The sequence below is a fragment of the Eutrema salsugineum genome, unplaced genomic scaffold, assembly GCF_000478725.1.
Source record: "Eutrema salsugineum unplaced genomic scaffold, Eutsalg1_0 scaffold_10, whole genome shotgun sequence".
NCBI lineage: Eukaryota > Viridiplantae > Streptophyta > Magnoliopsida > Brassicales > Brassicaceae > Eutrema > Eutrema salsugineum.
Window position 1 is genome coordinate 4,134,472 of NW_006256908.1, and position 20,076 is coordinate 4,154,547.

The 20,076-nt window shown below is 33.2% G+C and overlaps 3 protein-coding genes across 3 annotated transcripts; all 3 read left to right on the top strand.

The window, feature by feature from the left end:
- The first annotated feature begins 11,462 nt into the window (after window positions 1–11,462).
- On the top strand, window positions 11,463–12,365 carry LOC112081531 (glutathione S-transferase T3-like). Its single transcript, XM_024148288.1, has one exon. The coding sequence runs from the start codon at window positions 11,463–11,465 to the stop codon at window positions 12,363–12,365; it is 903 nt and encodes a 300-aa protein (XP_024004056.1).
- A 592-nt stretch (window positions 12,366–12,957) lies between these two features.
- LOC112081532 lies at window positions 12,958–16,956 on the top strand. The gene is made up of 3 exons (XM_024148290.1): window positions 12,958–13,589; window positions 13,809–14,129; window positions 16,884–16,956. The coding sequence occupies exons 1-3, from the start codon at window positions 12,958–12,960 to the stop codon at window positions 16,954–16,956; spliced, it is 1,026 nt and encodes a 341-aa protein (XP_024004058.1).
- A 1,514-nt stretch (window positions 16,957–18,470) lies between these two features.
- LOC18027484 (F-box/kelch-repeat protein At4g38940) lies at window positions 18,471–19,541 on the top strand. The gene is made up of 3 exons (XM_024148291.1): window positions 18,471–18,667; window positions 18,729–18,891; window positions 18,957–19,541. The coding sequence occupies exons 1-3, from the start codon at window positions 18,471–18,473 to the stop codon at window positions 19,539–19,541; spliced, it is 945 nt and encodes a 314-aa protein (XP_024004059.1).
- The last annotated feature ends 535 nt before the right edge of the window (window positions 19,542–20,076 follow it).

Below are 20,076 nucleotides of genomic sequence, written 5' to 3' on the forward strand. Positions count from 1 at the left end.
TTGGTATTTTTAATTTCATATTAGAAATTCCATGGTAAAAAAATAAAATTTTGTACTCAAACTAAAATTATGTAAATTTTAGAAGAGATTCTAACAACTTTTTTATGAAACCCAAACGTTTTTTCTCTTAAAAAGATTTTCACAAAACATTTATTGAATCATGAATTATAATTTTTTATTTTGTAGATGATGAAGTGCTCTGTATGTAATGTGAAGTGATAAGTGGTTTAATTATTTGGACTTACTTTGAATTATAAATCACATGGATGATCAGTACACCTTATGACACGAACTGATGAGCAAAGAATTGTGAGAATCTCTAACTCCTTTGAAACTGCTTCGGTAAGTCTCTAGGACAAAGAATCAAGTCATCCTTAAGAATGAGCAAGAATCTAAGAAAACCTTTGTTGATTTTAAATTTTTAATCCTTAAGAATGGCACATTATTTCAAACTTGTTACAAACTCCAGATCCCTTGGTTCACCAACATTACTATAGAAATATTCTCATGAACTAACTTCCCTTCTTTATTACCATTTTTTTATTTTGGAAATTTTCATACATAATGCATTTACCAAACCAAGTTTCCAAACCAAGTTTCGCATTCTCAAACTTCATTTATGTACAACGATTATATTTTCTGGACCATGTGAGTATGATGGATTCTTTCTAATCCAGGCAATAGCCAAAGCGATGTAGCAATGGGTACAAAACTCCAACACAGCCACAATGGAAAAGTTGGACATACAACAGGAAAAATCAAAATAATCTTGACAATTAGAAATAAACAATACCAAACTTTAGGGGAAAACCTTTGTTTATATAGTCTAAAAACAGATAAAAAATAAAATTCCAAAAATCAAACGTGAAGGGACACCTTCGTAAGAGACTTTCTGGCGGTAAGAATGCCTTCAGCGATAATAACACCACTGCAATTTACAAGAGAAACAAATCCAATATAGCACAAGTTGTGCTGGTGAACGGATAGAAAAAGGAAAATATAATTGTTTTTTCTTAGCAAAATTTTCGAGTAACTAATTTATGTTTGTACTCAAGTATAAAAACTAATATGTTTACAATATAAGCGACCATTTTCCTGCAAAATTAAGCACAGTCATATGCTTACAATATATATGTAAATATTTTCCTTACTTATAATAATTGATGAACAAAAGAACTCTGAGTTGTAAAATACCAGAAGCGATGTAAACTTTGGTGACTTATACCAAAAGAGTTTCATGGAAATATATACATATTTATATAACTGAATAAATAAACCAAGACAGTTTTATTTAATACTCATTACTCGCAATACTACAATAGAAAGTTATCTAAGGAACTTCATCAAACAATTGAAATCGAGCCGTGTTCATCTCTTTACACTGTATAACTTAATCTAGATGCACGGAATAACCTCACGCAAACCTCTTTTCGTCAAGAAAGGAACACCAAGCAAAATAATCTGAGTATTTCCACTCAGATCCGAGCCATTTTCATTTGTTAACTTTCCCTTCAGACGGTTTAAATTTGAGTAAATGAGTTACATATGATATGACCATCACATCCGATCAATCAATTGAACGAACGAGCATATATCTTTAAGTGTCGAGAATCACCACAATACAAAATAAAAGTGGAAGCAATGAAATTATAAGAGTATCTGATGAGATACAATTATGAAAGGTGAGGAGGGAACTAATGGTTTTCCGAAACAACCATTAATAAGAAGAGAAATTTGTATGGAAAAGAGCTTTGGAATTTTTATTGTTAATTAAATTCATCTTGAACTATGTGATTTAAATAGAGGAGGCTGTGACGTATTCTGATTCTTCATATTCTTTTTTTAAGAAAAAAAAATTCTAAATTAAATTTTAGAGAACTGATGTGTCAAAAGAAGAAGTGCTAATGTGTTAAGTTTGTGAGATACAACCCACTTTTTATATAATAGATAACTGACTTTGTCTTGTAACTTAAATAAATGAATGCCACATGGGTTTCGTCATTCACATGAGTTGTTAAAGAAATGAATCTATTTTGTTGTTGTTAAGGAACATTATATCACTTAAGAAAACCTAAAATTGATAAAAACTGATATGTTGCACTAGTAAAAAAAATTGTTCGGTTTCTATTTGTAGTTTTAGTATATTTCTAACCTAAAATTGATAAATTAATTGATATGTTGTACTAAAAAGATACGTTACAAGTATGTTACTAATTAACTAAAAGAAAACCATTTTGAAATTAAAGAATTATGAAATTTTAGTGAAACCAATAGCTTTATTAAATAATAGCTTATATTTAAAATTATTTGTAATGTTTTTGTTATTATTTTGTTAAAACCCTGACTTAGCTAGTCAGATAATATATTTGGTAAAAAACATATTAATTTCAAATATTTGGTACAAATAATTAATAATTTGATGTTGACAAAAAATGTCACTAATTTAAATTGGAAGAGACAGATGAAGAACGTGAGGGTAGAAGGAATAAGAATAATGCCAGAGACAACCTTTGTTGTCTTGTTCCAGTGTATGTAGGAGTTTTCACATTTCTTATTAACATTTTTCAAATAAATTTTGTTGGAACATTCGTATTACATACATAAATATAAGAAACGTATAGAAGATTATCATTGGCTAAATGCGAAACTAATGATCAAAGTCCTTAGATTGCCTAATTTCATGATTGATGAACATGTCGTTCTTTCACACTCCCAACTATTTCCGCGTCTAACCATTTCGTATGACTAAACCTAAAGAAGGAAAAAAAAAAGTAATTCTTTTTGTTTTCTTTATTTTTTTTTGTTATGATGTGTTTTTTTTTTTTCTTCTTTTGTCGGCAACTATTTGATCTTATTAAAACACTGAATCCTCGCATCTCTTTACTTTTAATTTAAGAATATCCGCAATTGTAAAAGTAAGAAGAATACAAGATACACTATATATTATTAAGGTTCAACAATTTGCTTATTGTTCAACTTGATTTACTGAATAAAAATTTTCTAAACAAGATTGATGATTGTTAATCTCATATACACACGAAATTACTATGAGATCTTAACATTAATAACGTAAATGTACACCTTGAAATTTCACTTTGTGATATACTCTATCCAAACATGCCAGTTAGTACTAAATCTCGAAGGTTATGCTAAATTGGTTATATACTAAAATTATCTAAACTCGAAATGATAAGGTTTTTGGGGTAGGATTGTTTGTGCTTGGTTATTTTCTTTGGAATCAGCTTGACCAGTTTCGCAAAGTAATCCTAAAAGCTCTCAGATGAATATTGTGTCAAATAGTCAAAATACATGATAATTTGTTTTTATCCCGATTTTCAAATAATAAAACAAAAAGAATGTACCAATCATTTAATGAAGTGACAAATAGTAAAACCTTAAAAACATAAGATTCTACAATGTGGAATGCTTAACTTGTCAACATGCATGTATATCACTGGTATCAAAACAAACTTAATAAACACAGTTTTATAATATGACAATATACTTAAACCGATCTCTTAATATAACCATGTGAGCTTATTCAGACAAAATAACCTGATATAGTAGATTTATAGTGAATTTAGTAGAGGTCTATATCTAATTTCGACATTGGTAACTAAACTCTTAATACGTACATGATAAAAACAAGAATGACTGATTCATTAAAATACACAACGCACTATGCATACACGTGGCGTAGACATGGATGGGAAAAGACAAGCCACTAAATTTGATAAGCATGTGATCAAAGATAAGACCGGCGGATTATAAAAAGGAGTTATTGTCTTTTGTCTTTCATTGGATTCAATGTATTGAGTTGCTTCACTTACCAAAACATTAATATAATTAATTGACAATTATTATTTAATCAACTTTGCTTCCGGCTCTACCTAAGACAAAACCGTTTTGGCCTTTTCCGTCAATAACAATTATAACATCCTTCCGATGAATTATGAGGTGGTTTCAGGTGTTACACTATCTGACTTATTTGATGATCGGTGTTTGGTTATGTAGGTTTCATGAGCCGGTAAATGGTGAGGAGGTTAAAAGAATGTTGTTGTTTATGCTCTGTAATAAAGCGCCAGAATCGGACAGTTACAAAATAGAGTTCTACATGGCCAATAACGGGATTATGTAGTAACGGTTTGATCATTTTCCTTTCATGTTTACATGCCAAAAACCATAAATTTCATTATTATAAATTATTCTGAAGCAAGTTGATGCAGTAAAAAAATTTTAATCTGGTGAAGTGTTGCTAATCAGCATACATTTATATAGGCATACAGTATACCAAATAATATGTCCTACTATGCCAATTACTATATCATATTATGCTAGTTATTATAAAAAACATATATTTTTGGGTTTTACGTAAAGCCGCATCATTATATATATATTCTATATAGATTCACATGCATTGTGATGCAATCACATATGAGTTTTTTTGTGTATTTACGTTAGCTTTAAAAAAGGATCAAAACATTATATTATAATGTTTATTATATCTTACTATGATATTTACTATACATATTGCTATTATAAGAAATCAAAACTATTGCTATTTACTATGCCATACTATGCTACTTACCATGTTATATTATGGCATGCTATCTACTAAAAAAATACAAATAGATTCCTTTGATTTAAGTTACATTATGGCATTTGCGATTTGTTGGATAATGAATCACAATTCGTAAACGTTTTGAAACTACACATTGAACCGATAGTTTGAAGCTATCGGAAGCTGGTTTATTTTGGGTAAGTTGTTACAAGTGTGTGTTAGATTTTTTTTTTTTTTAACGTACAAGTGTGTGTTAGATTAAAACAAAAAAAAAGACAGAGTACGATACAACCATACTCTCCTTCTTCATAGTGGGGATTTCTCTGGACTGTGGAGTTTCTGTATGTTTGTTTTTGAAATAGTTTTGATGGAGATTCTCTGGCCGAGATTGTAAATCAAAGAACATCATCTATTTTTTCCCTTCTTTTTCTCCCCTTTCTCTTTTCTTGTTTCTCTATTATTTTTCTGTTGAGCCTTTTTGTTCATCATCTTCTTTGTCAGTCTTGCGATTGAAATTACATCAACGTTTTTACTTACGAGATAGAAAACACGTTCAATTTGAAAGTAGTATTTTGTTCCTTCAATTCGATTTTTTTTTGCTAGGGAATGTGTCTACATGTGGCAAAAAAATATTGAAATAAGGATCAAAGGTGGAAAAACTCGAACTATGTAAAAAAAAAAAGATCAAAGTGAATATTTAACTAGTTGACTAGTTAAAATATATATATATCAATTTTCTAAAAACACAATCTCGTATTCGACTTTCTATAATACACAATAACATATGGAATTTGTATCTGTTTGATTTTTATTTAATATATCATTTATATTCTTCAGAAATTACACCTGAAATCCGAAATGAAATCATACTTAATTCAAGGAAAGTGCGTATAAAACAACGAATACCTTTAATCATTAATTTTCGCACTCTTTAATCGGTAGAGTAACCATATTTATATGAAGAAAAACATTTATTTCCTTCATTTCAAGAAAAGTGAGTATAATAAATTGAACACCTTAAAAACGCAAAGGTAATTGTCGGTATAGCTTATTTGATTGGAGTTCTTAGACTATCTAGGGATTTGTACTTGGGAAATGATGAGTGCGAGTTAAAAGTTGAGGTAAAAACAATTAGAATATTAATCATTTGCACCGCACTATGACATATATACATAAATGTTCGCATATATGGACGTCTGTTTAACCTTTTGTAAGACAAAATCATTGAAGATGGTAAGAAAAAAAACTTAGGATCCTATATCTCAAACACTATTCCGTTTCGACATACGAAGCAAACCTTCATAAGTTTTCAAGATTTCACTTTTGATATATGTTTCAACCAAACGGCTCGACTAATTTTTAGAGTAAATCTCTTGTTTAGAAGTTTCCTATAAATTTTACTACGGATAAACCACCCTCCCCAAAACCAAGTGCAGTGTTTGGCATATACTCGAATTGAATGAATCCAATGTTGTCTCTAGTTTTACGGACCTGCTTCTAAAACCAATATCATCGTGCCACCATGCAGTTGTCAAGTGACTGAATGTTCAGTGTGATTTGTTTCATATTTAGTTCAGCATTTTTCATAATTTTTTACGAAATATACCAAAAATATTACATTGTTTGATTATTTAGACCGAAATGGATTTGCAGCAGTCTTTTAGATCTTTGGTTCCCACATTAGGCTTTTTTGCGCACCCAAAAGTTTATGGCATTTTCTGTTGAATAAATATGTTAAGGTCTTTATTAATTAAATAAAACAGTTAAATTATTATTTTCTCATACTTTTTAAAGTTCTTAAAAGATAAGAAGAATGTATACCTTTAGGCTTTATGAACAGTAAATGATGATCATATGCAAATATGAAGTTCGTCCTTTATAGAATTTTAAAAAATAACAAAAAAGGCGGTCAAGTGTATGATGATTAGCTTTTTTTTAAAAGCATCCATATATCTATTACTGTGAAATAAGGGAAGTATTAAAAAAAACTATTACATGCTCATGAATAATTAGTTGAATTAGCGGTAAATTTGACAATCAAGTATCGTAACCGCAAGGCGAAAAGAAAAAAAGAACAATCAAGTTTTTAACCCAACTTTTTTAATGAAACTTAATTTAACAAATGATGTTCTTAGTATGGGATAGGTTTACCACAACAGTTTGATCCTCGGATATGTGATGTCAGGCTGGAAAATAGCAAAAGAGAGAAACAAGATAGACTCAAAATTATAACCACACTAGTAACAGAGATGATACTGTTATTTTAAAGAGATGATATTGTTAATTATCTAATATTAGTTAGGAGTGGGACTAATTGATGCCTTAGATCACATGGGCCTATCAAGTTTTTGGTGCGTTATAACCAAATTGCCTTGGCTCAGTGATAACTTCCAAATGAAAGATTTTTAGGTTCGAATCTACTTGCCCATCTAGTTGCGCTTTAAATTTGGAATATTTCCAAACGCATATCCAAATGCAATTATGTTAGGTCTCGTAGAATTAGTTTTTGGATCTAGACAGCTTTTGGAATGTCCATGGTTATCAAAAACAAAAACAAAAAAAAAAGTTTTTGGTGTGTTATGCTTATGAGTTTTATTTGGCTTGGTGATGGGTCAGGTAAAAGATAGATTCTCATCATTGTATCAGAGCAGTTCGATCTTCCAAAATGTGAAATCGATTTTGATAATTTATATATACACGGTAATATACAAGTCTGTATAATCTATATACGGATTAGATGAGTGAAACGGTAGCTAGCTTTTGCTAGTTGCCTAAATACTAATCGCTGCTTTTAAGCTAGCTTTTTGGATGGTTTTTTCATATGGAATTTACTTGGCTAAGTTTAATAGTTTGAAAAGAAAATTCAATAACTTGTTTTGAAGACCGCCAATGAGCTGAACCAAGGAAGAAAAGAAGTTTCTAAAATTGTAAAGTAGTGGCCTAGTGGGAACGTTAAATCGCCTGGTGACGAAAAGTGATATTATTATTGGTATTGGTTGCCATAATAACGAACTAAAAGTGAATATATTGGGCAAAGGTCATATGTTGTAATGATGTTGGTGAGTGCTATATCAGTTATGTTCATCATTGGTAAGGTTTAGGAGGTTAAAGAGACCAAACATATTTCAAAAGTATCCGAAAAGGAATTGCTTTTTAAGGAAAAAGGGACTTCTATGATTTTGTTTTCCAAGTTAGTTACTAGACAAGCTGACTTTTTTCAATTTTTAGATATAGTAGTGAGTTATTATTTTTTTCACATATATACGAATTTTTGATTAAATGTCACTTTGATAATTAATTCATGTCAACCAATTGGGTTTAAAAGTTTAACCAAAACCATACCAAATCATCTAATTTACATGCTCTTCGATTTGGTTTTTTTTCGGTTACAGTTTTTGCCCACTGTTTATATTGAGACCAAACTAATAAATGTATTCCAAAAAGAAATTAGCAGCCACCTGATAGTTTAGAAATCAATTGTAAGATAATGGTGAAAAAAAAAATCAACATACAATTTGAAATAACTTAGTGATGGCCAAAGTGGCTCTTAACTTGAGCGGAAAGTTATTTAGTGATGGGCAAACATAAGCATGACCGATCCACCCAGCATTCAAACTTCACAGAAGCTAGATCGGTCACTGTTTTTCCCCCTACTGACAAATCCAAATCCAAAATACCAAGCTTTCAAGACTATTTTTGTCACGAGTCAAAGATTAGTATTTCATGGTCTAAGATTATACTTAATTGGATCCATAGTATCATGGTTTTTTTTTCTTTTTGTTACATCATTTAGCTAGAATACAACTTTTTTTATTACAAACTATGGTTGTACCAGGACGAGTAAATCTATTTTTTTACATCAATTGGAAATACATGGACGATTCCTTCCACAATGAACAGTTTTACTAGCAGTATAAGGATCTATAATAGATGGTTTTACATGCATCACATTCAAAATAGACATCTTTATATTAAACACAAGAGACTAAAATTAATGTCTCTACGCTGGAGATCTAAGGTAAATTTGTATCATGATATGATATGATATGATCTTTGTTATCGTTTATCAACCTATATTGAACCTCATGATTCAAATAATCCAACAATTGTAGTAGACTCAGAAAAAAGTTCATGAAATCTAACTTTAAACAAAAATAAATGTAGTTATATATGTACATTTCATAACATATTATCAACTTCTAAACTTTTAAATTACATAGCGATAATATTCTTTTGGTATTCAAATTTGTTATGAACATTTCCTTTTTATAAAAAAAAGCTAGTGGACGATCGTTATACTTTGAATTTAAAGATAAATTGAACCAAAAAGTTACTTAGCAAAGCTGAAATACAAATTGGTTTTGTTTATCTTACACCGAGACAACCCTGATTAAACATCTTGTTGGACTTTTGTTGGTTGTAGTTGTGAACCAAATCGTATTGGGCTTGGCACAATAGGCCTTCTTGCTTTTGAAACCAGAATTGAACTCCATTCTTTGCTCCACGTTTTCGAATTAGGAATTGCTCTCTCTCTCTGTCTCGATTGATTATTGATTTGAGCCTACACAATTAAGGTTTTACGCTTCCCTCGCCAAAATCTACACATGTATTCCGAAATTGGAGCAATCGTCTCTGATTACGTTAAAGACGTCATCATTGACATCTTAGCACGTGTACCCAAATGCGACTATCCAACACTCTCCCTCGTTTGTAAGCACCTACGATCACTCGTTGCAACCCCTCTCCAACATGCCTGTGCCTATATATGAAAGAATCACTGGCACCATTGACGGTAGATTTGACGGGAGAGTCTACGTAATTGGAAACTATGAATCGAAGAAAGTGATGGTGGTGTTCAATACAGAAACTCAAATGTGGGAACCGGAGATTATAAAGATAGACACTGAGCTAAGTAACATGTGGTTTAAGATAGACACCTGTGTGGTGATGGCAGATAAGCTGTACACGACTGGTTCTCTTTATAACGGCTTTGTTTAGGATCCAAAGGAAAGTAAATGGGAAAGGGACGAAATATTGAATTCTGAGAAGTGGATGAATGCGTGTGTAGTTGATGACGTATTTATTGTACTACCACAATCGGGAGGAGAACGAGATAAGACCACCTCCAACGGAGGTTTAACACAGGTTCACAAGTGGGGCTTTTAAATTTTGTTGGGTTCAAAATTAATTAAATAAGCCCAAATTCATTCAACCCGTATGACTAGACTCATACTTTCGAGCCCGTATAACTCAGTATGACTGGCCACGTGGCGCTAATTCATTCGCTCTGTGGGAAGAGAAAATTCAGGGTTTCTCTTTTTTTTCCTTTGCAAAATTTCGTGTCGAAAAAAAAGAAGACGAAAACTCTCTCGAGCATCTCCATCGCGATTTACGCCGATCTCCATCCCAACGCCGTCACCGGTGATTCGAGCCGATATTCGCCGATCTCGTAAGCAAAGGTAAGTTCAGTGTATCTCGTGCTTCTATTTGTTTGTTATTTCGTTGTTAGAAATTAGGGATTTGGGATTTGGGGATAAATTTAGGGTTTGTCGAAATGAAAAATCTAGGGTTTTTGAATGAAATCGTTTACTGCGTTTGATTCAAGACCTGCGTTGGTTATTGGGTTTGTTGTTAGAAAACGAAAACGAAATCTATGATTGATTGCAATTAGGGTTTCAACAATTGGGAAATTTTTTTTTTCCAGCGATTTGATAAAACTTTAGGGGTTTTCCTATAAATTGATTTATGCATTTGATTCTATACATGTGATGCGTAATGGTGTGGTTGTTGTTATAAAACGAATTGTAAGTGTTAAATTGAAATTGAGACCATACGATTTATGTAAGTGTTTAGTGGTGTCATTGCTTGTTCAAGAGTTTAATGATAATTGTTAGGTGTTCAAGTAAACGCTGATTAGCTAGTGTAACATTAATCAGTTTAAGTAATGAGTTTGGTATGTTTAAGTAATGAGTTTGCTAACTTACATGCAGATCATGCCGATTCGTGTATTTGCGGCCCTTTCATACATGTTCAAGTAGTAGAAATAAGCTGTTATGTGTTAAGCAGCTATTTCCTTTCTTATTTATGTGGGATGTTGTTGTTATTAGGAAGACAATCTTTGTTAAGACTCGTTATGGTTAATGCATCTATGTATGTTTTGTTATTGCCTTGGTGAACTCGGTTACTGCTTTCTTTCCTTCTTTCGGATTTCATTGGCAGGTTAGGCGGCAGGAGGGAGTGAAGCAGATAGGTAATTCTTCTTTTCAAATTCTTTGTCTCTGTTATTTATTTAAGAGTTTGCTAACAATTGTTTCTTTAATGTTTTTGCGAGGTTATCATGAAAACGATCCCTTGATGAATCCAAAAGCCCCAATGAATTGCAGATTAGCTTGCCACGATGGAAGGTTAGTAAATTTTACCTTGAAATGTAGTTAATGCTTGTCATTAAATATAGGTAGTTACTTGTCACTGCTGGTTGATTGGATTAGGGTAAATTGTGGTTAGGTTTTATAGATGTAGACTTTCTTGTCATCGATCACTTCTTCTATAGCTCGGCTTAGTTAATGCTAAGAGAGCTTTTCATTCATTACTAACCTAACTTGTATAGCTCGGCTTAGTTAATGCTTAGTTAATACTAACCCTAAACTATTCTCGGAAAACTTTTGCAATCTTTTCATTCATTGCTAACAGATCTTTTCATTCATTACTAACCAAACTTTTATCACTTCAAAACTCATTATAAAAACCGCTGAACAACTTTAGGTAACTTCTTATTCCCTCCTCTTCACCAACCCCTTATTTAATCTAAACTTTCTCTGCAATTCCTCATATTCCCTACTCTTCAACCGATCTTATTTCCTTCTCTCCTATTCTTTGTGCAATCCACGCTTTGTCTTTCGTGATGGATTCGCCGGACCCTTATGCTCACTCCCAAGGTTTTCTTAACCTTTTAACCAGCCAAGAGGAAAACAGTTTCTCTTTTCCACCAAGTTCTGAGCCTGCTTCCTCCCAACTCCCACGCTATAGTACACAGTACTCCAACGACCCAAATGTAACGGCTGAGACTAAAACAACCAAGAGGAAGTGGCATCCCACTGAAGACATTGTGTTGATCTCGGCTTGGTTGAACACCAGCAAAGATCCCATTGTCGGGAATGACCAGAAAGCAGGTGCTTTCTGGTCGCGCATTACGGATTGGTTCAACAACAGTCGACAGTTAGCTGCGTTTCCAGATAGGACGGTCAGCCATTGCAAGCAACGGTGGGGGCGTATCAACGACCAGACATGTAAATTTGTTGGCTGCTATGAAGCCGCCTTGAAAGAACAAAGCAGTGGGATGAACGACAACGACTTGATGAAGACTGCTCATGAAATCTTCCTTAACGATCACGGCTTCAAGTTTGGGCTGGAGCATGCGTGGAGGGAACTCAGGCACGACCAGAAGTGGTCTTCATTGTCAGCGGTGAAAGAGTCTGAGGGCAAAAAACGTAAAAAGGGTGATGACTGCTCACAAGCTTCTGCAACATCGCAACATCAGAGTTATGAAGAAGACTCTTCTGTTGTTCGTCCACCGGGTGTGAAGGCTGCGAAGAATGCGAGGAGTAAAAGGAGTGCACCAGATAAAGATGATGGCAAAGAGGTGTCCGATGTGGTCACCATGTGGGAAATTAAACAACATGATTTAGCTATGAAAGATAAGCTATCTAAGCAGAAATTGCTAGATAGTTTGGTTTTAAGAACCGATTCACTAACAGAGAAAGAAATGGTAGTTAAGGAGAAACTGCTCAATGAATTGTTTTTTTAGATTTCGATTTCGGCTTAAGTTGGTTTAGGTTTGTTTAATGTTTCTTTTTCTTATGTTCGTATGGTATGGTTGTAGTGGTTTATAACTCGGATTACTAAGTCCGAATTTGGTTGTATGTTCGAATGTTGTATTGGATTGTAGTTCTGATTTTTCTTGTATGCCGACTTGGACTTTATTTTTCTTTAAGCTTATTGATGCCTCTGTCTTGCTTATTGATGCCTCTGTCTTGCACAGGTTGTGGTTTGTCTCTTCTTTGTGACTAATCATGGATAATGGAATGGAGGGTCCATCTCCTTTTGGTAGTTGGCGCAAGTTGGCACAAGTTGGCAAAGTTGAACAAATAATGGAATACAACTTTCACCACAAATTCTGATTTATTGGTTTGTCATATGTTTGTACCCACATATATTTACGTGTAATTGTATCCACAAAATTTTATGCTTGTCGTTGTATCCACAAAATTTTCATCTCCTTTTCTATATAAAGAGTATTAAGAAACCATAGTCTTCACCATATCCTAAATCTCTTCAACGTCTTTCTTCCCCATCTCATTCATCTTTTTTTAACCTTCAAGCACATTATTTTTTTATCAATGGCATCTTCATCCAACAATCCTTTCAATGAGGAGAATGATGAAAGTTTAGATGATGCATTTGATGATCTTTTTGATCAAAAATTTGACACCGCGTTCTACTCTTTACTTGAGCGTCAAGTCGATCAAAAGAAGAAGAAGAAGAGGGCATACATTGAAAGACATCACGAACAAGGTCATCACCAATTATGGGAAGATTACTTCAGCGAAAATCCTACATATCCTTCCAATTTATTTCGCCGCCGTTTTAGGATGAACAAGACATTGTTCATGCATATTGTAGAACGGCTATCCAATGAAGTCCCATTTTTCCAACAAAGGAGAGATGCTGCTGGAAGACTAAGTCTTTCTGGGTTACAAAAATGTACGGCGGCAATTCGGATGTTGGCATACGGTACTGCGGCTGACGCAGTTGACGAGTATCTACGTCTCGGTGAAAGTACTGCAATTTCATGTTTAGAACATTTCACCCAAGGAATAATATCTTTGTTCGGGGATGAATACTTAAGAAGACCCACAAGGCAAGATCTTCAACGTCTACTTCGTGAAGGAGAGGAACGTGGATTTCCCGGGATGATTGGTAGCATTGATTGTATGCATTGGGAGTGGAAAAATTGCCCGACCGCTTGGAAATGACAATATACACGGGGTGCGGGAAAACCAACAATTGTCTTAGAAGCTGTAGCATCATACGATTTATGGTTTTGGCATGCCTTTTTTGGACCTCCAGGTACTCTAAATGATATTAATGTCCTAGACCGCTCACCCGTTTTTGATGACATATTACAAGGTCGAGCTCCAAAAGTGAGGTTCTATGTCAACGGAAATCAGTATAATCTGGCATATTACCTAACCGACGGTATTTATCCCAAATGGGCAACATTTATCCAATCTATTTCCGGTCCCCAAAGTGAAAAAGACACTTTATTTGCTACATGCCAAGAATCAACACGAAAAGATGTCGAAAGAGCGTTCGGAGTTTTGCAAGCCAGGGTCGCCATTGTTAAAAACCCAGCTCTTATATGGGATAAAGCAAAAATTGGGAAGATTATGAGAGCATGTATCATATTACACAATATGATAGTGGAAGATGAAAGACCGGTCAACTCTCAATATAATTTTTCTGAATTTCAACAAGGAGAAGGAAGCAGAACTTCAGAAGTCGATATGACGTATTCAACAAATATGCCCACAAATATCTCTAATTTGATCGGGAATAGAAATCAAGTTCGTGATAACCGAATTCATCAACGTTTGAAGGCTGATTTGGTTGAAAATATTTGGCAAAAATTTGGATCAACTCACCCTTCCAATTAAATGTATTCTACTTTTAGTATTTGTATTTTGTTATTTTCTTAATAATTTTAATAATTTGTTTTTTTAAATAACATATCATGTTATATATCTGTGTTTTATGTTTTTATTTTTTTTCAAATTTAATATGAATTATTTCGATTTATAACAAAATTAAAAATAAATTTTATTATTTTATTCATATAAACCCCACACATGAGTTCATGGTTGGAGGGATCAAATAGGTTGGGGTTCATCACCCAAAAAAAAAAAATACAAAAATTAAATTAAATACTTATGAACCCCAAAGAGGGGTTCATGGATGGAGATGCTCTAAGAGCTTATAATCCAAAGCAAAAGTGTTGGAGAGTTGTGAAAGGTTTGGAAGAGTCTTTGCCTGATACGGGAAATTTCGTGGTGGTCAAAGACTGTGAGTTACGGTGGAAAAATATCTTTGTTTCTCAGTAAAGGTAAAGAAAAAAACATATGAGATTTGGTGTGTAGAGAGTTCGCTGGAAAGACGTCAAGGAGGAGAGATTTGGGGTAAAGTTGAGTGGTTTGATCAAGTTTTTACTTCTCGGAATTTTAGTTCTCCGAAACCTCTAGCTGTTATGGTTTGATGCATGAACTCTCCTTCATATAACTTGTGTTTCGCTTTTTCGTAATTCTAATTAAATCTCTTTTTGCTGATTTCATTTATGTAAATGAAAATAGCTGATTTGAGGAAAAACCAATAGTGTAGTTTATTTATTTATAATAAAAGGAGTTAAGAACGCTATAAGACTTTACCCTATAATTCTTGGTTTAGTTCTCTGTTTCAGTTTGTTCTATATTTGTTCTACATACGTTAATGATTCAGAGAGTGTGTAAAAGGAGAATTGTTAGTGGTTCTTCTTGAGGACATTACCGATGATAACATATGAGGAAAGAAAAAACAAAATTGAAAAGAGTTGTTTGGTTTTATGGTCTATATTTTGTTTTTTTATCAATAAAATGTTAAATTATATTCAAAGAAAAAATAAACTTTTACATGAAAGTTTTATGTTTTTCTGAAATGGAATAAAGAAAAACTACAAAAGGATTTCAAACTCTTCTTGTGGCAAACCACACTCGCCATTCATCTTCAAATCGTTTTTCTCCTTGCTTTCTTTTGGTACTTAGACGGTTTCTCATCGCTTGTCCGTCTTATATTCTTCTCCGTGTCTTCTACGATTTCTCTCAGTCCAAATTAAGTGTATAGCCATTTGAAAAGCATACTTTAATATGAAACTTTGATTGATTCTTTACAAGAGTGGTTAGACCATGTCCATCAGCAGTTCTAGAGAGATTTTTGGCCCAAAAACCTAGGTAATATGAAATAAAAAAAATGGAAAAAACTCAATAACTTATAAACCGATCCTTATATAAAGATTTTAAGGATTAGTTTTAATGGGTTTTTAAGACAACTGTTGATTGATTATTGGTTTCTACTCAAAAAATGTTTTGGACCCATCTTAACTATTTTGTTCTCGACCATTTTTTGGTTTGTTGGGGAAGGATTCACTAATGGAGACACAAAACTCAAACATATCCTTCACTGTTCATATATCCCAAAAATTTACTTTTATATTCTTAGAAACTTCAAGGAGAATTTCTCCAATGTACATGCTCTTAAGAGATCTAGAATGTGGATGATAACGATGGAAAAAGAAATCTAGAAACGTGGTTAAGAACTCTTGATGGAAAAAAACAAAATTTATTTATTTAATTAATTGATTGTGTTGATAATTAGATTATGGATGATAACTATGTTTGTGTGACAAATATTGATATTCTAACGTATATATAATTAATTTATATTTTTTTCAGATTTGAAAATTTTGCCAACGAATATAAAAAATAATAATATTATTATTAACCTGATTGGTTTAATTGAGTTGTAAGTTACATTTTTTTTTCAACTAGATAAAAGTAACTTATAACTTAATTAAACCTGTCAGTTTGGTCAAGTTAGAAGGTACAGTTCCGGTAAAATTCATTTTGGACAGTTTGCTGCAGTTACAGCAAGCAAAGAAAAATAATGAACCATTACATAGTTGTAATACATGCATGTTAATAAGATAGGCTTCCCTGTTTGAGCCCGATAACAGTTATGTTAGGGCATTGTTACAATCGTTTTTATAGATATTTTTGTAAGAGATTATTAGCTGATGGTTTTCTTATTTTTTACAACAAGTATCTTAAAAATATAAACGATACATTCACAATATCGAATAAATTGAAACGTGGTTTATTTTTTATTTATGTTTTTCTTTTATTTTACTTATGTTTTGCTTACATTTTACTTAATTATATTTTATATTATTTTTATATTTAATTTTTGTTTTCCTTACACAGCCTAGAATTATTGCTGTGTAAGTCATTCTACCTTTTAAGCATACACATGTTTCAAATTTTTGTTAGTTAATTGTTTGCCTTTTCTTTTTATAACTGCATTAAACTGTCAAAAATGATGTTGACATGAACTATACCTTCTGACCTGGCCAAACTGACTGGTCTAGTTGAGTTGTACATTCCTTTTATCTTAGAAATTTGAATCTGGAAATATAAATAGATATTCCTGTTATTGATGTTGTAACTTTTGTTGAATGCAGATGGTTTGACGAGAATTCATTTACGGGTCCAATACCGGATTTCTCTCGGTCCCCAAACCTGGAGATAATGTAAAAACAGGTTTTTTTTTTATTTTTATTAAAAAAAGATGATGGACTAAATGTTTTCTATGGCAGACATCTTGAGGAAAGCTAACAAACCGGAAAGATCTCTTTCTCGTTGGCCTAGCTCTCGAATATGAAGGAACTGTAAGCTATATGAAAATGACTCCTTTTTTTCTTGATATATTAACTCATATGGCGGGATATGGTTGTGTAATATACATTTTAATGCACCTAACCTGCATAATTGATTGCAGGTACCTGCAGAATAACATGATACAATCTGGAAAAGTACCTTCAGGCCTGACCAAAAATGTGATCTCGAAGTAAGTATTTCGTCCCATAAATAAAAGTAAAAGCCCAAAAACGAACATAAAACTAAAGATAAGAAGAAGCTCGTTAAGTTGCAGTCAATGGCTCCGTCGATGCAGCCGCATCAATTAGCATGACCGATCCACCCAGCATTCAAACTTCACAGAAGCTAGATTGGTCAGATCCAAATCCAGAAATACCAAAATTTCAAGATCATTTTTTTCACGAGTCAAAAATTAGTATTTCATGGTCTAAGATTTTATTTAATTGGATCCATTGTATGATGATTTTTGTTTGTTTTCTGTTATATCATTTAGAATATATTTTTTTATTACAAACTATTGCTGTACCACGACGAGTAAATCTATTTTTGCATCAGTTGGAAATACATGGACGGTTCCTTCCACAATGAAAAATTTTACTAGCAGTATAAGGATTTATGATAGATGGTATTACATGCATCACATTCGAAATGGACATCTTTATATTTAACACAAGAGACTACAATTAACGGCTCTTCACTGGAGATCTGAGGTAAATTTGTATCATGATATGATATTTGTTATTGTTTATCAACCTATGTTGAACCCCATGATTCAAATAATCCAAAAATTGTAGTATAGACTCAGAAAAAAGGTTCATGAAATATATAAAAAAAATGTAGTTATATGTAAATTTCATAACATATTATCAACTTCTAGACTTTTAAAATTACATAGCGATAATATTCTTTTGGTATTCAAATTTGTTATGAAGATTACCTTCTTTAAGAAAGCTAGTGGAAGTTCGTCAAATTTTGAATGTAAAGATAAATTTGATCATAACAGAAAGTAAACAAAAAAGTTACTAAGCAAAGCTGAAATATAGATTGGTTTTTCAATCTTACACCGAGACAAACCTGATTTAACATCTTGTTGGGTTTTTGTTGGTTGTGAACTAAACTTATTGAGCTTGGCACAATAGGCCTTCTTGCTTTTGAAACGAGAATTGAACTCCGCGAGACTCTTTTTTTTTTTTTCCAAGAAAGAGTTGCATCTTATTTGTTTTTTATATATGAAAACATGTACAGAAGAATATATGAAAGATAATATTAGGAAAGGTTTTGTTTTTTTCTAAGAGCAGATCGGAATTAGGGTTTGCTCTCTCTCTCTCTTGATTGGTGATTGTTGATTTGAGCCTACAATCGTTTTGCGCTACCCTCGCCAAACACTACACATGTCTTCCAAAAGTAGGGTAGAGAAGGAGCAAGCGTCGCTGATTATGTTACTTCCCGAGGACGTCATTGTTGACATCTTAGCGCGTGTACCGAGATGCAACAATCCAACACTTTCTCTCGTTTCAAAGCACTTCCGGTCACTCGTTATGTCGCCTGAGCTAGACGCGAGGATCATTGTTGGGCTGCATCGAACACTGTCTCTATGTTGTCTCATATAACATAAGAACCCATAAGGACGATTGGTATATTCTCCGCAGGAAAGCCAACGGCAAACGCCGCTTGGTCCTTATCCCCTCGCTTACCGATTTGTGTTTCCCTAGAAGCTTTATCGCGATGGGTTCGAGGATATATGCGTTTGGTGGGAATAACTATCACAACAAGACATCAAGGGCCTTAAGCATCGACTGTCAATCTCACACGGTGCAACCTCTCCCGAGAATGCCTATACCCATTGTTGCTGGGTCATTTGTTGGTATCATTTGAAGATATACGTAACTGGGTATAAGGGTATGGAGGGGATGGTGGTGTTCAATACAGAAACACAAATGTGGGAGCCTGAGATGATAAACACAGGCAATGTGATACGTATCACGTGGCCTGGTGGTGTGTTTATGGCTGATAAGCTGTACATAAGAGGTTATGATCGTAAGACTCCTAAGAGCTTTGTTTACGACCCAAAGAAGTGTAAATGGGAAACAGACGAGATGTTGGATTCTAAGGAGTGGGAGAACGCGTGTGTAGTTGATGACGTATTGTACTACTACGATTCTGATTGTGTTGAGAGTATGTTAAGAGCGTATGATCCAAAGCAAAAGTGTTGGAGTGTGGTGAAAGGTTTGGAAGAGTTGTTGCCTGAGACGACAAGTTCATGGTGGTCAAAGACTGTGAGTTACGGTGAGAGACTGGCTTTGTTTTTTCATAAAGGTGGAAGAGTAATATATGAGATTTGGTGTGCGGAGATTTCGTTGAAAAGACATCAAGGAGGAGAGATTTGGGGTAAAGTTGAGTGGTGTGATCATGTTTTTACTGGGAATTTTAACGCGACCACATATTTAGCTGTAATGGTTTGATGCATGAACTCTCTTTCATGTATATAGCTTCTGTTCGTTTTTTTTTGTTATCCTAATTAAATCTGTTTTTGCTGATTTCATTTATGTTAATGAAATAGCTGATTTGAGGAAAAACCAATAGTTTATTAATAAATATAAATAGTTAAGAATGCTATAAGACTTTATCCTAGAATTCTTGATTTAGTTCTCTGTTTCAGTTTGTTCTATATTTGTTCTACGTACGTAAATGATTCAGAGGGTGTGTAAAAGGAGAATCGTTTGTGGTTCTTCTAAGGACATTACCGATGATAACACATGAGGAAAGCAAAAACAAAACTGAAAAGAGGTGTTTGGTTTTATGTTCTATACATTGTAATCGGTCAAGTGTTTTGTTTAAAACCGTACGTGGAAAAGAGGTGTTTGGTTTAAAACCGTACGTGGAAATTTTCTAATCGGTCAAGTGTTTTGTTATATTTCTCGAGAATGATCATATGTAAATGTAATATATGAGGTATATGTATCTTAGAGTCACTGATCCAAAACTCGAATCTCGTGT

Coding starts and splice junctions, on each gene's coding strand:
- LOC112081531 (XM_024148288.1), top strand. CDS start 11,463: ATGGATTCGCCGGACCCTTATGCTCACTCCCAAGGTTTTCTTAACCTT.
- LOC112081532 (XM_024148290.1), top strand. CDS start 12,958: ATGGCATCTTCATCCAACAATCCTTTCAATGAGGAGAATGATGAAAGT. Junction 13,590..13,808: donor AATTGCCCGACCGCTTGGAA/ATGACAATATAC, acceptor GGCATATTACCT/AACCGACGGTATTTATCCCA. Junction 14,130..16,883: donor ACTTCAGAAGTCGATATGAC/GTATTCAACAAA, acceptor TGTTGAATGCAG/ATGGTTTGACGAGAATTCAT.
- LOC18027484 (XM_024148291.1), top strand. CDS start 18,471: ATGTCTTCCAAAAGTAGGGTAGAGAAGGAGCAAGCGTCGCTGATTATG. Junction 18,668..18,728: donor GTTGGGCTGCATCGAACACT/GTCTCTATGTTG, acceptor TATTCTCCGCAG/GAAAGCCAACGGCAAACGCC. Junction 18,892..18,956: donor TCGACTGTCAATCTCACACG/GTGCAACCTCTC, acceptor TATCATTTGAAG/ATATACGTAACTGGGTATAA.